Here is an 18,656-nt window from a genome sequence, read left to right on the forward strand (position 1 = left end):
TCTTTGGGTATCTCTAAAAAATCCATGTAGTAGAGACCTCATTCTCTATGACATTCCTCAATCATCTTCCCTCAGTGGCGATCCTACACCCAACGACCATTAGATGAGAAGGAGCTCGAGGAGCGTAGTTGTTAACAACCTTTTTATCAAAGTTTTTATACCATCACATCCTCTCTCTTGACGGAACCAAAGAGACGAATGGGTATGTCAGGTTCTATTTTAACTGACGACTCATTCTACATGCTCTGGTCTTTCAAACCAAATCGAGCAACCTGACTGTGAAGGCGATCATTACCATTTATGTGATTGTCTTTTAATCATAATGTATTTTCACGCTACGAGATTACCAAAAACCTCCAGTCCAATCACCGTAGTACTAACATGCTGTGCATGTCTGATACTACCACTACGATGAAAAAGATATTGGTTTCTCAGAAAGAAAACCCAACATTTATTTAGAAATTTCAAAGTCCTGTGCTTTAGGCTGGGGAATATCTGAGTCCTTTCGGATGCTGAAAAGGAGGATCAGACGTACATACAACCTAGGGCAACGTAGTCGAAGCCTTTCCGTTATGCAGGTTTAAAGAAAAAACTCAGTTGCGAAAACGCAAACGCTAAATACTTGTTTTCCTTTTCGAGATAACGAATAATACGAACTTGAAATCTCGCATGTGAAAACCTTTTAAAAATAGAGATTTGGTGAGGATGCACAAATCTGCATCTTTAAATGCACGCATAATCTAAAGTAGGCAGGAGTATACGTACCTTATAAAGTTATATATATGTATATAGAATACATATATAGTAAAGCATAAGCCAATGCATATTGCAGCACGGCGGCAAAGTAAATGACATAAAGCAAGGCTCAACATGCAAAACCACATATCGAGCTAAATAAATTGCATAAGCAATGCACGATGTACAAAACTGTACATCGACTAAATAAATTACGTAAGCAATGTATGAAACTGTATATCGGCTAAATAAATTGCGTAAGGAGCTTGTGCACATTTCAACGCGATGACAAAGTAAATGACATAATTTAAATAGACAAGAATATGCAAAACAACGTTCTTGAGTTAAAAGCATATATATATATATATAATACGTATAAGTTAGAAGTATTCCGTCATTTGTTCTCGTATGCAATTTTCCCTTACCTCGGTTCCTGTCGAGCTCTTAGCTCGACAGGCTAAGCAACCAAACAGGAGGGGGTGGGCTCGGTGGTCAGGCCGAGCTCGGCCTGGTCCCAACCTTGTGACAGGACCGAGCCTTGCTCGATCCTTCGGCAAGGGGAGGAGGAGGAGGAGAGGGGGGGGGGGGGGCACTGACAGAAGGGGCGACAGGGGAGTGGCCTCAACCACCCCTTGTCGGTTGTCCTAGCAAAGAAGCACCAACAACCTATGGCTGCTGCTGAAATAGAACAGGAAGAGGGTGTTGGGCACCCTCTGTCCTAGCGAGCCAGAGCCACCATCGCAGGTGGCTCTGGTCTGTCGGCAGAGACATGAAAAACAACTCTGGTATGCCTGCAGCATAGAGAGAAAAAAGGGGAGGGTGCTCGGCACCCTCCCTTCAGACGAACCAGAGCCACCATCACAGGTGGCTCTAGTCTGTCGGTAGAGGCAGGGAAGGAGATGAGAGGAGAAGAAGAGGGAGGAGAGGGTGGTCGGCACCCTCCCTCCTGGCGATGTTTGGTCTACCGACGACAGACAGAGGAGGAAGAGGCGACAACTAAGTGGTGCCGCCAACTCAAAAAAGGGAGCAGCGGCACCCGAGTGGTGCCGCTGCTTCTGGCAAGGTGGCAGCACCAGGCGGTGCCGCCACTTCTGAGAAGGAGAGGGAAGAGCGAGCAACGACACCCCCGTGGTGCCACTGCTTCTGGCAGGGCGGCGACACCAGGCAGTGCCGCCACTACCGAGAAGGAGAGGGAAGAGGGAGCAACAACACCTGTGTGGTGCCGCTGCTTCTGGCAGGGTGGCGGCACCAGGCGGTGCCGCCACTACTGAGAAGGAGAGGGAAGAGGGAGCAAGAAGCGTACATGAGGGGGCAGCGTCGATCCGGGTGTGCCGGCGACAAGAGGAAGACGAGGGGGCTCAGAGGGGGGTTCCAACGTGCCTCCAGCGACAAAGGGTCGGGGCTGGTTGCGTCGATGAGAGGAAGAAGAGGACGAGGGGAGAGAGGCGGGAGACAGGGAGAGTCGAGGAGCGGGAGGGGGGTTTCGGGTGTTCTAAAAAGAAAACCCCCCTATGGGGGGGTTTAAATAGAACACGGGAGGGGGTTTTGCGACCCGGATGTGTTAATATATGTATATATATTATGTATTGTAATAATTAATGTTATATAAGGGTATTTTGGTCTTTTCACTTGTAATAATAATTGTTTATTAGAAACAATTATTAATGTATTTTTAATATTCTTTATTTTTCTTTTTTTTAGTTTTTGTATTTTGTCTAACCATTGGGCGTCCCACCATAGAGTCGTTGAGGCCCCAACGGTCATAAATATGACCGTTGGGAGTTCCCCAATGACTCTACGTGGGGAGCTCCCAATGGTCTCCCTCCTTTAATAGGGGATGTGCTTTCTCTTATTCTTCAATGCTTTTCCCAGCATATTATCAATAAATCTCTTATTCTTTAATTGCTTGTGTTGCCCCTAGTAGGGTATTTGTATTGTCCCTTAGTGGACTTGTGCTTATGCACTTTGGTTTTTGTATTGTGCCTTTGTATTGTCCACTCTTGGACTTGTACATACTTTTGCACTTTGTTCTTATAATTTCGCTTACTTCATTACATTTACATCCCCATGAAAAGGGGCTCTACGAAGAAATCTGCAAAAAGCATCCTTCCCTTAAAGAACAAGCACACATTCACTATCATTATTGATTTTAGTCCAGTAAAAGAGTACATTCAAATCATAATAGAAATGTAACCAAACCCTTGGATTAGACAAGCACTATGCTACAGCAATATCACAAAACTACTGCCCATACCTCAACAATAGATCCATACGTGTAATAACACCACAACAACAAAGAAAAGGTAGAAGTGCCAAATGCACTTTATCTTGAAATCAATTTATTAGAATATTTTAATGACAAGGGAAATATTTTTTTGGATTGAAGTACCTCAGCCACCTTCACACATGAAGCAATTTCAGTTCTTCCTGTTGTTCCATCAGTGGCCTGAATGCAGCCAATAGAATTGCTATTAAAGGTCTTCACTTTAGCCCCATCAATCTTGAAAGAGTCCTGGTGCACATTCTTGCCGCAAACTTTCATTACAGAGTAAATAACATTCCCCTTCTGATGGTGGTACGGATGAACTTTTGATGACACAGGCAGAATATTTTTTGTTGTATAAAAGGGAGGAAGAAGCCATGTTGCACGAATACCAAGTGACAGAGGAGGATCAGGGACAACTATTATCTCTTTGGAGACATTATAGAAAACAGAGTGTGACATACTACTGGAAGAAGCAAATTCACAAGAGAATGAAACTGCAACGTTTGTTTTTCCTGCAGACCTGGTGTTACAAAAAAGCAAATTTTAGAAACTCATAAAGTGTACCAAAATCAAGGTAAAACTACAATGCACAAAGGAGACAATCTCAGCCGTCCTTGACTCAAAACTGGAAGTTAGAAGAAAACAGAGCATCCAACCGGAGAGCACATAAAAGACAACCAGAAAAATGTTTCCAATCCACCACATTGATTGGGTACGCGTGCTGTGCAAGATGGTAGCTGATAGACAGAATGAGGTTATATTATATTTTTAATGCCAAATCTGCTCCAGGAACTTGCGGGAGCAAGTAATAATTGTAGTGTTTGGAGTAAGGATAACCCTGTCTGCCCAGTGTTCATTAACCTTGGATTGCCACATCCTAGCGTCCAAGGTTGTTGGAAAATTTTACCTAGACCTGAGCCTCACTTTCAGGCTGGGCCCCACCATGGTCTAATTAGGCTAACCAGGCCTATCTCCGGCCAAGTACCAGATCAGCCTTTAGGCACCTAGGCTAGGTTGCTCTTACATCTAATTACTTGGGAACAAACAAATTAGAATCCATACCAGCTTGCATGAAACAAGACCAGTAACAGAAGATGGGTGAAAAAACAAAAGCATCCATGTGAATAACTACCATCTAATGTGCAAGATAGTGATGAAAATCAACACATCCTTTTGAACACATGCATCCAATAACTTGTATTTTTTCTTGAGATAAGCACTGATAGGCCATCACTAAAATTCACATGATCAACAGTTTTGCACTAGTTCCAAATGACGAGCTCAGTATCATCTTAGATGTCTAATCTTACCAGTCTTTCATATCAAAGTGTTGAACTAGCAGCAACCAACTTGAATAGGCTGATAAATTGTTGGAAGAATAAAAAGGATCCATTCACCAATAATGGTTCATCCAGAGTAGCCATTTCATCAAATATGAATTCAGTATACAATTTTGAAGCACCAATGGATAATACCACATCTTCAGTAAATCCATATAAGTCAAACTTGTAAATCCTTATTTGATAAAAGCTAGGATGTTAAAAGATCTAATTCCGCTCTCAGGCCTAAGGTTCCCATGTAAACTCTCCTCTCAGCTTTGGACTTTGAGTTGTCCACTCTTATTCTAGTTTCTTACCATAGAGAACCAATAAGTTCCTCATGACATTTCCCTAGCTCTAACCTTGAACGAGAGAATTCTTTATGATAAAGAACAGGAAGAAGATCTGTAAAGTTACCCAGAATGACCATTTATGACATAACAAAATCCCATTTCTCAAGATACCATACTTGCAACCAGAAAAATGATATGATCAATATAGAAAAGTTGCAATACGAGTTCACATGCAACTCCATCACAGAAACTCCAATCTTTATGCTCTAATTTCCTTTATTTAAGGCATTAAATAAAAAAGGAACTGTCATCAAAGTACTGAGAATTCTTCTCCGTTAAATAAAACACGCACACACACATACACAGTGGGAAAGTCACCTAGAATAACCAATTATGACAAACGCAAGATCCAAAATTTTCAAATTGCAACAGTTCAAATCAGAAAAGTGACATGACTTGCACAGAAAAGATAATTTTCAACTTAATGTGTTCTTTCACCACTTGAACATTCCTCACACTGCTCCATTAAGCATTTAATTAATGTACTATATCAAAGGGGAATTAAGATTTTAAGATTCTGTCTTTTTTAACTGTCGAGAAGGGAAGTAACCCCTTTTTTTAAGATCAGAAAAAGGAAGTGACAAAAAAAGGGACGTAATGCTAACTTAAAGAAATTTAAGAAGCTCTGACCTAAAGTTGCATTGCCATCTGCATCATAAAAAGTGCTTCATGTTTATTACACACATTCATGAAACCATATATTTGCTTCTAATGGAGATAATGAAAATCGATAATAGAAATATGCAAGTACAAAATAATCTTAAATTATATTAAAGACAAAGTTTCGTGGCAGAAAAGATGGTCTCCTATGTCATAAAGACACATGGACACGAGGACGAGTGACTCGGATTTGACTCGAAAGTTCTTTTTTTTTTTTGGAAAATAGGACACGAGGACACTTTTTTAATCAATAAAAAACTATTTTTTAGTATTTTTAACATTAAAAATGTATTTTTAAATAAAACAAAAACCATTAAAATATTCACCATACGTGTCAGTGTCTGTGCGTGTCACCAGGGACATGCCATCAAAATGGCGTGTACATGTGACATAGATGGTCTCGAAGAACAGAAATAACAATGCTATTAGGAATTCCAATGACTTAGTAACATATTTGCCAGTAAAACTATCTAAAACATCAGATAATTCAAAAATAAGATTTATTATAGATTAGGAATTTTAGTAATGCATGACAAAGGCGTAAGAGAAAACAATAAAATGAAATAAAATAAAATGTCACAGCAAAAAGGAAGACACCTTCCATGCAATACACTGATGAACTCTAAATTCTTCCTATCAAAATCATCAATTATTTTAAATTGGCTTCCACTGGAAGAAAAAAATTCTTGGCCAGTTGCTTCAGATGTGGTTTGGAAACTGAGAACCTGAACATAAAAATGAAGTTGAAAATTATTAGAACATTTCAAGCGCATGAAGAAAAGAAAGGAGAAAAAAAATTAAGCATATAGAACTGAAACACAATGATCTTGAATTAGAGAACAATGAGATGCAATATATACAAAGCCATCCATAAATTTATTAACCTGCTCATCTTCGATGGTCCACCTGTAACCTTTGCAGACCTCATAGAAAGAAAACAAGTCTCCCTGCTGTGAAGATGTTAATAGGACAGCCCAAGCATACTGAAAGGTAAAACAGAAGAAGAAACAAACATGCCGAGTACCTACCTCTGATGAAGCAGGGAATATTGGCATTTTGCAACCAACCCCAAGTTGATTACTTTGAAGATATATACTCATTGAAGATGGAATTCCCACTTCCACACTTGCAGATGTTTCACAAATCAGAGCACGAGCACTATCATAAGCCCTAGCATGTATTGTCTAAACAGGACACCATGTAAGTAAAAACTCCACATCACGCTCTTGACAAGAATGAAATGACAGTTTACTTCACATGTTTATCAACTTAAAGGTAATAAGTAGATTACACAAAAAGATCCTCAGAAAAAAAGTAGACAAATAACAAGTATGAACCAATCATCAGCCATGTATCCTATAGCTTACAGTATTTCCAGGAGAGATTGCAGAAAGCTTTCCAGAAGTTTTATCAACAGTTGCACTTGACTCATTTATGCTAGAATACTCAAGAATGGTTCCAGTCATTGGGCCCCCACTTACTGCAAGCTACGAAAGAGCAGAAGTAACAGTTAGAGGCCAGATTCATCATATAACAGGAAAAAAGGGGCCAAGATCATTAAGTGAAAAATAAGGGAATAAACTTACTTTTTCAAGTGCATCAGATCATACAAGTTATCGAAAGGAAAATGGAAAACCAGCAATAAGATATACAAGAGTTCACCTATTGGCAGTCATATTAGGTTGCACTATAAGTTAAAAACATAAAATGGAAATTATTTTTATGAAAATAATGAATAAAAGCGTTACAAAGATGAGCCACTCTTCAAAATACGACATTTCTCGCATAAGGGACTGTCAGACAACTCAGAACAGAATAACCTCCTATCCATAAAATTAGATAGGGGAGTACTTCTCTTATATATGTAATGAGAGTTTTTCACCACAATGGCCTATCAAAAAAAAGAAAAACCCCTTATGAAAAAAGGCAACACATGCCACAAAAGAGCAAGAGAAAAAGATAACGTAGGATTTTATCACCAAGACCACAGAAATACAAAAGTACAAGTTTAACAAGAAAAGATATGAGGTTGGATGAGAGGGAAAAAAAATTAGAAAGCCAAACGAATAAATACAACTAATTTTTTCAGCAGAAAGTCGCTCTATGAGAATTACCATTTGCAGAAACAGCCAACACACGACATTGCTCATTTCATGAACATTAAAAAGAAAATGAGGAGCATTTTCCCACCTTTACATCATCTTTAGTTTGAGGGGGAGTGTTAAAGTATGACTGTATCCTTATTGTTGTATGTGAGTAGGTAAAGTCAAAGTCAGTCATTGGTATAATGATCAAATTAGTCCAGATTTATATGTTTAGCCTTTGTTGTAACTATATATATTGTTAGGAGTATTTTAGTCCAAAAAGAGTTGTATGAGGGGGCCTCTATATGCTGGAGTTTTGTATGCCCTAAGGAATAGAACAAAGTTCTTCTCCTATCTCCTTGCATCTCTATTGTGCGAATATGGCATCAAAGCCATATTGGTAGCAAGGAGGAGATTGTTTGTGGCTTGGGAGAGGAGGAAGAATAGCAAACCAGCATCAGAATCCATCTGCAGTAGGGGTGAAGAACCTTGCTGGAGTCTTCACTGGGGCTGATGCCTGATCAGTCAGTGGTGACTTTGGGAAATATGAGGCCGGGATTCGGTAGTGGGTGATTTTAGAAGAATTACAAATCAAACCCCGTCTGATTAGGGTGACTATCGGAATTTCTAGAAAATTTTCAAGATTTTCTGGATTTAGGTGTGGAGTTTGACCAGATCTGAGAAATCTGTCCATTGCGATCAGATTTCTAGTTTTCGATGAGTGGAATTACTTCCATCAGGTTGTTTCATATTGGGAGTGAATATAACTCATCCATTGTAAAAATTTGAGGTATTTTGAGAGATCTGAAGTTGCTTTGGGTGTGTAGTAAGAGGCAGTAAGCCTATCTTGAAGGTTTTCTTCAAGTTTTAGTTCAGATTTCTCTGATTCTTCTATATATCTGGAATTTTGGTTGTGGTTGCAAACTACTATTCTTTGGCTGTTGTGTTGCTTAACAATATTTATGAAGGAATTATTGGCTTCTTGAAGTATCAGCAGCCTATTTTGTTATTGGTGTTGACGAAATTTGCATAACTTGTAGTTTGCTGGTTGTTGGCTGTTTCTTGATTGCAGCTTGCTGTTAACTGTGTTCTGAGATATAGAAAAGGGTGAACCCATTCAGCTAATTCCCAATAGGTAAAAGAGATTTCCACCCAATAGGTCTAATTACTCATATTGGACTGAGTTCATGGTGGCTGTTATCAAAGGAAGGGGGCCTGATTGGGTATCTTGATGGAACTAGTGAAAAACTGAAAACGAGAGTAATGTATTATGACAAGTTGTTGGAGTGGAAGATGAACAATGCAAGGGTGAAATTGTGGATTCTTGGTTCAGTATAGCAAAATATTGCTATGAATTTGACTAAGTTCCAAGAAGCTAAGATGCAAGGCATACTTGGAGCAAATTTATAAACAAGAAAACAAGGCAATAGAATATCAATCGATGCAAGAATTGAGAGTGTTGAGGCAAAAAAACAAGTTAATTCAAAGTTTTTTTCTCTAAAATTCAGCAGTTATGGGATTTTTTGGCATTGATTGAATCCAATGAAAGGTGTGTCAAGTGCAAGGATTGCAAGGCTGGTATGGAACTAGCTGACAAGGGTAAGTAAAGAAAGTGGGTGATTGAGTTGCTTATGGCCTTGAGACCAAAGTATGACAATGTTAGAAGTGCAATCCTACATGGAGTCACTCTTCTCCCACTTACTCAAACTCTCTAAAGTTATTGTTGATGAAATTAAGGCAGAACATTACTCGTGGAGGTGTGAGATTTTCAGTTGGGGCATCTAGATGTGATACGAGTGGTGTGAGGTGCCATTACTGCAAAGAGTTGGGGCATATGAAGGATACATGCCCAACTCTTGAGAAGAAGAGGTTTAGAGCAGCTGCTAGTACCTCCACTGCATCTGGTGCTACAGGAGGTGAGGGGAGTTCAGGGAGAGAAGAGATAGTTTCCTCAGTTACTATTGATTGTTCTAGTCCACAACAGGCTACTCATTCTCAACTGTTAGAGGAGATGCAAAAGATTTGTCAACTCTTGGCCAAGTTTTCTATTTTAGTTACTTCCCCTTCTCTAGCTCGAACTCATGCTTTCTCTACCTCTGGTAATGCCCTTGCAGGTATTTCTGATATACATTCTAGTTGGTTAATAGACTCAAGGGCATCGTGTTATATGATTGCCAATGAGAAATCGTTAACCAACTGTACAGTGTGGTGGAGCTAATGAGTCTATCATGAATGTACAAAAATTGGTTCTATTGTTCCCTCTTCCAATTCCAAAAACAAACTGAATAATTCTAGTGTTTATCTTATTTTATCTCTTGCTATGAATCTAATTTCTATTAGCCAAATTACTCAACAAAATTGTGATGTTATCTTTACTCCTGTTGGTTGTTATGCGCAAGATCGGTCTATGGGGAGAAAGATTGGGATTGGGATTGGGCATAAGCATAAGAGGGGACACCTCTATTATACCGACCAGCTTAATATGGGGTCTCAGAAGATGGTGGAGTCCGGTATTGGTGCTGCAGTTTTCTGGCATTATCAGTGAGGGCACATTTCTAATTCTAGATTACAGTATGTTATGTCTCATAGTATTCAAAAGGATTCTAGGGTTCTAGAGTATGACCAAGTTAAACGTTGTGAGAGTTGTAAACTTGCTAGAGTCATACTCTTGCTTTTGCGTCTAGTGAGGTTGAGTCCTTTTGATCTTGTGCATTATGATGACCGGAGACTTTCACCCGTGGGTTCTAAAGCTTACTTTGTCACTTTGATAGATGACTATACAAGATTTACTTGGATATATTTTATGAAATATATAAGTGATTACTTGAAATCTTTAAAAAGTTTTGTATTCTTGTTGAAACCCAATTCTCTACTAGGATTAAGAACATGCATTCAGATTTAGAGAGAGAATACACTGGGCATACGTTACATGATTTTCTAAGTAATATGGGTCCTTATACTACTAAACAAAATGGTACTACCACTCGAGCCTTGTTGTTTGCTAGTTGTGTACCAAAAATATACTAGGCTGAAGCTGTAGGAGTTGCAGTTTACCTGATTATTGTATGCCATCAAGCGTTCTTGAAAAATTGAGTCCTTTTGAGAAGATGTATTCCCTCCTATCTATGTCACAGGGATTCGGCTAGACAGGTGCCACACCAGCATCGACGCGACGCAATGCGGGTGCGGCACCCGGTGCGGTCAATGCACCCAGGATCATTTTGGTCCATTTTTGGATTTTTTTTTTTAAAATTTGCCCCATGAATTGGGCTGTGGATTTAAAAAAAAAATTGCCCCATGAAAGGGGAAAAAATCCCTCGCCACTCTCTCTCTCTCCTCTCTGGCTCCTCCCGTTTCCCCTGGCCGTCGACCCGCTGATGCCGCCTCCGTCCACCTGTCGTCGGCGACAGCACCGCTGTTGCTCTCCTCCCTGTTCTGGCACCCTTCGCCGGTGACAGGCCACGTCGCTCCCTTCTCTCTGTGTATGTCAGCATCCACCTCAGCGACAACCCGTGACCGGCGGCAGGAAGACATCGGCGATAATGCCATTGTCCCCCTTCTTCTCTTTATTTCCCCCATCTCTTTCGTTGTACCCTTCGGCCATGTGGAGCCCATTCCTTTGGTTTTCACTGGAAGCCACCCTGCAATTGCTCCCCCCCCCCATCCTCTCCTTTCTTCGTCCCTTTTCGCCCATCGAAGAAGGTCCCGATGTTGCCGCCATCGCCATCGCCTTCGCCTGTATCGTCCTTGGACTTCCCCGTCGTCGCGGTCTTCCCAAGTAAACCCCCTTTTTTCCTTGTTTGTTGTCGGTGGACCAGAGTCACCATCGCGGGTGGCTCTGGGTCAACCAGGAGGGAGGTGCCGAGCACCCCTCCTCGTTGTCTTCTTCTTTTTCTCCCCGTCTTTGCAGCGGAGGGGTCAGGCCCCTCCCTGCTGTCCTGATCTCACAAGGGAGGGGTCGAGCCCCTCCCTGGTGCCTTATTTCCGCAGGGGAGGGGCTGATCCCCTCCCTGCCTTTTCGTTTCCACAAGGTAGGGGCCGAGCCCCCTCCCTGGTCCTTTTGTTTGCACGAAGAGGGTCGAGCCTCTCTTTCCTCCCCTTCTCTCGCGTTCAGCATGTCTGTTGCCCTTGGCTTGCTTGCTCACTCGTTCGGTCGTTGTGCCGTTATGCGGGTGGAGCTGCAGGCTTGCTGCTCATGCATTGGCGCATGAGTAGCGTTGGCTTTGATGCCTGACATCTTCGTGGTTGGGAGCTGTGCTAGCTTGCCACGAGGTGCTTGGGCACTTGGCCTCTTTGCATGTCCATCGTGCACATATATGTGTGCACGACGGGTGTTTTTCGGATCTCTGTGTTGTTTTCCCCTTTGTCGCAGTTGAGTCGTGTACCTACTCGGTATTGCAGCTTAAATGCAAGGTTCCTTGTGCCTCGCGCTGTCTTGCAGTTTTGTCAGGCCACACTGCAGCACGTTGCAACGTGTTGTTGTTGTTGATTCCCTTGTTGCTATGTAGGCTCTCAGATGTTCGGTATGTGTTGGCTCAGGTGGGGAGTCAAAACAGCTCTCCTACCTGCACTGACATTTTCAATGTCGAAATCAGCGGATGATGCTTCGCAGTGGCTCGACCTTTGGGCCAGTATTACAGCGTTTGCAGGGGATGCTCCCTCTCTCTATCTTCTCAGGTCTATCTGGGGCTGGCCCCCCCAGCCGCTGCAACCCGTCTGACAGAGCAGAGCCCCCTGCAACTGTCGTTGTCTACCGTCTGCAGCCAGCAAGGCCCTGTCAGGAGGCCTTTCTGCTCCAGCAGGCAGGGGACCTAGGGCACCCTTCCTTTGCTGCTCTTCTACCCTGCTTAGCCGTATATCGGTGTTTGGTTTGACGACCATTACGGGTCTCACCGGACCTGCCTATTATTTTTTATCATGTCATGCTAACACTTTTACGACTCGCAGATTGTACGACGGAGCCGACTCACTCTTCGTAGCTTGAGTCCACGCTTACCTACGCCGCAGGCGTATGAGGACCCGCAACCCCTCGAGATAGGGGATTCTTGCGTAAAAGGACAATCAACGAATAAATGCTAAAATAAGGAAAGATAATTAAAAATAAAAGAGGACGATGATATATGTATATGTATAAAATATATACGTATGTCTTTTAACTCAAGGACGCAGTTTTGCGATCATTGTCCTCTTTACTTTACTTTTCCGTTGCCACCGCGCTATATGTGCCCAGGCATTTAATTTTTGTCTTTGCATTTGATGTCTTTTAACTCAAAGACGTGGTTTCATGATCCTTGTCCTCTTTACTTTTCTGCACTTTACTTTTTGTTGCCCCGCGCTTTATGCGCCATGGCTATTTACTTTATTGTCTTTACTTTGCCGCCGCGCTATAAGTGCCCAGGTTTCTGTTTTGTATTTACTTGATGTACTTTCTTTTCTGTTGCCCCACGCTTTATGCGCCAGGCTTTTCTTATGTTCTCTTTGCTTTTTATGCTCTTGATGCTCTTTTCAGCCTTGCATATTTATTTGCTTATGGGTTGACTTGGCCAAGGTGCGGTTTCGCACATCGTGCATTGTTTTGCATATTACTTCTTCGTATGTTGGTTAGTCGAGGTATGGTTTGGTACCTCGTGCACTGCCTTGGGTATTTCACTTGCTTGTTTGGCTAAGGTGCGGTTTTGTACCTCGTACATTGCTTTGAGTATTCACGTACTTGCTTGGTTGACTAGTTGAGGTACGGCTTCGTACTTTGTGTATTGCTTACGAGATTTTGCGCTCGACATGCAGTTTTGAACTTTAGGGATTGATCGTGCTTTACCATCGCATTGTAGCGTGCATGGGCTTGCTCCTTGTTAGCTTGCACTCATTGAATGCAGCTTCGAGCGTATTTTAAAATTCACGATGCACACATATGCACTTGGTTCTTCAAAAAGAATGACCTTTAGGCACCAACCAATTTTGGAAACGTATAGTTTCATAAAGCATATTTCGAAAGCCTTTTGCGAGATAACGGCTGGATCTCCCAAATCGATGTGTTGGGGAAAAGTGTTTTACAACTTCAGTTCGCGTATCTGATACAACTCAGATAACCCTGTTTAAGGGCATGTGCATGAGATGGGCAAAGATTCTACTGAGGAACATGCGCCATCGCTAGACCAGTGCTGCATCACCCCTGATGCGAGACCTAGTTTTTGGGTTGCTGGCCAAACTAAGATAGTTGGCACTTTTTCTTCCTTCGCGAGATTATTACTGATGGATTTCTTTTAAGAATTTCATGTCTCTCTCATCATAGTCGTACTCTTAGTCATGTACGATATGTTTGGACTTCGAGGAGCAGGATGAGAGGTATGTAGTAACCTCGAAACATGTTTTGGCACTTCATGGTAATCATGTAATATCGACGTTCGCCTAACAGACAAGAGGCTCGTGACGGTCTAAAGGACCTGAGCATGACAAGTTTGAGCTTGAATGGTTACACCATATCTTATCGGCAAAACATTGTTGTGGAGATTTCCTTATAAGAAATCCATGCCCCTCTCAGTGTAGCTGTACTTTTGAACATGTACGTTGCATACTACGATGAGTAAGATGAAAGGGTTGTACTTACCTCGAACGTGCAATGGCACATGTTTTGAGATCATCAAAATGATGATGTTTTCACCCTCACTATGAGTTGACCCCTCTCATCGTGGTTGTACTTTTGAACATGTATGTTGCGTACTGCGGTGAGTAGGATAAGAGGTATGTTGCCTCGAATGCGCAATGGCGCGTGTAATTCACTAAATGGTGACTATGCACCTTCACAGGCAAGATGATCAAGTGGGTCAAATAGACCAGAGCATATAGAATGGGGCGGCGGTTAAGAAACCCTTGTCGTGCCCATTCGAAACGGTTCATCAAAAGAGATGATGGATGGTACAAAACTCTGATGGACAAGCCATTAATGGCAGTTTCGGGCAAATGACTCGGCTTCTCCAGTCATCGGAGTTAGCAGAAATGTTACAAAGATAGCCTTCAGGCCACTTCTGCAGAAGTTTCGATGCATCCACGGGTCACAAATGCCTTTGGGGATTTACCCTCTTGATCATTGCTCGTCCCCTTAAGAGCGGACTCAGTCAGTCATTCGGGGTAGCATAAAATACATGGCATAATAGACCCCCGAAACGATCTCGATTGTTTCTACGTTTAGTGCCTTGTGTGTACCCACAATGGTCAGTTATTAATCAGAACAAAATGTAATATACTCACAGTATTATTGAGATGTGTGTACTGTGACATGACTTGCTTGTTTGCCCTATAGTTCAGTGTACTACTCGAATTATGCACGCTTGTTGTGACGCTGCTCTTGTTGGTTGAACTGCTTACGCAATCCTTGGCTAATAACTAGCTGCTCGTACTAGTTAAATGCTTACGATAATAGCATTATGTTAGTTACAATATATTAGCATGTGACTTACTTGGTTGAACTACTTGGTGCTTGTTTTGTTATAGCACTTGTTGGCTTGCGTCTCTTATGACGAATGTGACTGCTTACAGCTCGTAATCTACGAACTGTTTACCACTTGGATTAATGTAGTTGTTTGTTTTATAAGCTGCCTACACCTTGTGGTTAATATATAACTATTGTCATGTGATTGCTTAATCACGGATAGTTTATAAACTATTGTGCAATAGCTTGCACCTTTCGATTAATGTAGTTACTTTCGGTGAACTGAAGAATTCAGTGGCAACTGCTTGCATTGAGAGCTCTAAATACCTATCTTGTTCAGTTACCCCGCTTACTATGTTTGACTGACAGGTGGAGTTAGTTACTCCCTGTATAACGACCCCAACTCATACCCCATGAAAACGCAGAATTTTTTTTTAAACCATTGCAAAAATCTTCCCAGAAACTCGGGGCCTTTACAGTTCCACTCCCAATTAGATAAAACAACCAACCACAACAGAGCGTACAATTATCATTCATACCAAACCAACCAAACTTATATTGAATAATTAATTATGGTCATGAGACAATTACATAAAGATAATTCAAAATGTGGTATCAACTAAATAAAACGAAAATGAAATAAAAGAAGACTGAGTCACGCTATTCATCTGTGATATGTCTAGCAAGTGCGTGACACCCATGACTTCCCCAAAAGTCAGTCGCTTCACTGATCATCTACGGCTGCGAAAAAACCATAAATAGAGGGGGTCAGAAATCCGAAGAATTCTGCATACAGATCCCTCTAATGAAAATAAATAAGCATAAAGAACACATATACGAATTCATGCAATAATTCAGAGAAATGTAATTATGACAATTACATAATTCAGGTAAGCATTCATGCAACATGGTGCATCTATTAGGCATAAAAGAACATTAATAAATAACATGAATCACAATTTAAGTAAACATGACATTTAACATGCATTAGAAATTAAACATCATGCATCCACCAACATGTAACAATTAAGGGAACAAGTAACTGTGCATGTTCTAATGTATAGCAGGATTATGTATGATTTATGTGCAATGCATGATCACTTTATTATCTTTCCTTAAGGTTTTCCTTTTCCATATGCATGCCCTATTAAATGCATAAAATTTAAGTTTCTTTTTTAATTACTGTTGCCAGCGAATACACCAAGCGGGTATAATTTTTTCTGAGGTCAAGTTAGGTTCTTACGGTAGCTTAACACACAAATTGTATTTTACTACTGGGTTCCAAACTTAGCCCTCGACCGAATCACCTTCGGAACATTAGACATTCACATCTAATATCGGGAACACTAAGGACATTTCACGCCTACAAGTGTCACTTTCTTGGTATACCAAAAAAACAGTTGTGTCGAACACACCACCTCCAGGTAAAGTGGCAGACTCGCCCTAAAACTGTGGTCAAGAGAAATAACATCAATATCGGATTCAGGAGTCAAAGTAAAGCACACAAAAATTTTGTATTATCATGGTCTCCCAAAACCGAATCTCTAAGATTCTCATTCTTTCGATGAGAGATCTCAGAACGTATATTACACTGTTCTTATTCATTATCTTTTTATTAAAAGTCAATTATTGAGTTTTGCAATTCAGCATCCAAAAGTAAAGACAAGCTCACATCTATCCCTGCGAGAACCATCACGAGACTCCTGCCCGTGAAAACACATAGAGCAGTGCAATATAGTGCAATAAAAATAAATGTGATTTTTGCGATGCATTTAAAATACATAAAGGAAGAGCAAACTAAAACTCGAGGCCCACCAGGCCCATGATGATTCATTTCGAACATCGATGCATCGCATGCAAAAATCATAGCAATATGCAATTTACGCAATGATACCAACATGATTCCAAATGCACATTCATTCATACCAATTTAACAATGTGCATGAGCTACCACAGTCATATGCATGTGTTCACCATCCATGTGAAATTATTTTTATGTAATCACTTAACGTGCATGCATTCATTCATGATTCATAAGTACATGAGAACATTTATGCATGATTGTACATGCCAAACACACATCGATTTCATGTATGCACATGCACTTGAAACCAATTCATAAATGCACGATAATTAAACATGTCCCATAAATGTAGGCACATGAAACTTTTCATTCATAACATGTGTTAACATCTATGCACATGAACATAACCCGGATCTAGAAATTGAAATTTTAGGGTTGCACACATTCATATCATGTATGCACCTGTACCAAAATAAACTTTGCAATAACATATTAACAGACATGCATTCATATCCATCAGGCTAAATCCAAACTAAAGCATAAGGAGAACTCCATTCAACAGATTAAGTCCACCATACTTATATGCAAGTACTTCCATAATGCAGAAAATTCACGACATATTTGACCATGTGTAACCGAAATTTGATTTCTATACAATACATTTAAAACAGAAATCACAAGTTAAATATTGAATTTACACTACATGAATGCATGCAACACTGACATGTTTTTAATGGCATCTCTTTCAAAATCACTTCGTAGGGGAAAGCACAAAACAAGGGTCTAAAACTCAACCTGTACCCAATAAACATGATAGCAACAGCATTGTGTCCTTATTGTACTTAGACTTGTATCTTCTGTTGACAAGAAATTGGTCCGGAATCATCAAATTGGTATGTGGTGTTATATGAAACTCCAACACATGCATCTTATGAATTTTACCATTTTGTATAGGAAATATTTTTGTAACTGCATGAATCTTACACAAGAATATATCTTTTAAAACTAAATTTTTCATCAATGAGTAATTTGTAGTGTCACACACACCACTTGCATGAGCACTCCCACGTGCACACACACACACACACACACACACACACACACACTCGTTTTATATCATCATTCTCATGGTCATGCCTTGTCCCATGTACTTGGCTTTGGCTTCATCAGTGATATATCACCATTTATTCCTATTCAAAGCTAACCTAACTCACACAATTAGCACCAAAAACCTTCATGCCCTTATTTGCTATATTAATCCATTTTATATTGGTCTCTCTCTCCTATTGATTCATTCAACTATTACCATGTCAACTTTTTGTATTCTTGATGATTCATGTTCATGCATAACAAATGACCAAGTGATAAATTCTCAGTTATCTTCTTTCTATTGGTAGCATCCCAACCTTCATGCACTTCATAGCTTCACCATGCATATTATTAAAATAAATCATGTACCCTTGCTACAAGCATACTCACTGTTTACTGTGTGTGTGTCTTTAGTGACCAATGAATAGAACCATTAAAATGGTTTAATTAAAGATCCTTTAATTTGGAAAGACATCATCTATCATAATAACACATTGTTAACTTTATTGCATAATAAAGTCAATCTATCAATATTGATTGCACCTCTGCAGTACAAAGATTTATGTACCTTAACCATAACATCTGCTTTGCTTGTCTTCCCCTTACAAGTGTGCTCCAAATATTCTATTGTTGCTCCAAAAACTACTAAGATTTTTGTTATAAAAGTTTTCATCTATATTTCTATTTTGTTCTTTGAATATTTTCTAAATGGGGCATCATATACTATGCAGTATGCACCTATAGAAAACATACTCGAGGACCTCATAAATAGATAGGCACATAAATACAGGTACATATATTCAATATAATTAGATAAAAAGTAAAAGAGCTAATAAATTGATGCTGCTGCATGATACCCACCAGAAACATGGAAGAAACCCTCTTAATGGTAATGATGATACCCTAAGATAAACAAGGAA

At 40.3% G+C, this 18,656-nt stretch overlaps 1 protein-coding gene across 1 annotated transcript in view; it reads right to left on the bottom strand.

Annotated features, from left to right (window-relative positions):
• The window catches only part of EMB3012 (embryo defective 3012), a 136,019-nt gene that overhangs the window by 21,317 nt on the left and 96,046 nt on the right, over positions 1-18,656 (bottom strand). The window contains exons 20-24 of the mRNA XM_090016054.1: positions 6,701-6,820; positions 6,362-6,517; positions 6,218-6,280; positions 5,931-6,058; positions 3,125-3,521 (exon numbers count right to left, since the gene is read on the bottom strand). Of these exons, the coding sequence (XP_089872180.1) occupies positions 3,125-3,521; positions 5,931-6,058; positions 6,218-6,280; positions 6,362-6,517; positions 6,701-6,820 (864 nt within the window). The remainder of the gene's footprint in view (positions 1-3,124; positions 3,522-5,930; positions 6,059-6,217; positions 6,281-6,361; positions 6,518-6,700; positions 6,821-18,656) is intronic.

Source organism: Nuphar pumila, chromosome 8 (genome assembly GCF_984573655.1).
Source record: "Nuphar pumila chromosome 8, dmNupPumi1.hap1.1, whole genome shotgun sequence".
NCBI lineage: Eukaryota > Viridiplantae > Streptophyta > Magnoliopsida > Nymphaeales > Nymphaeaceae > Nuphar > Nuphar pumila.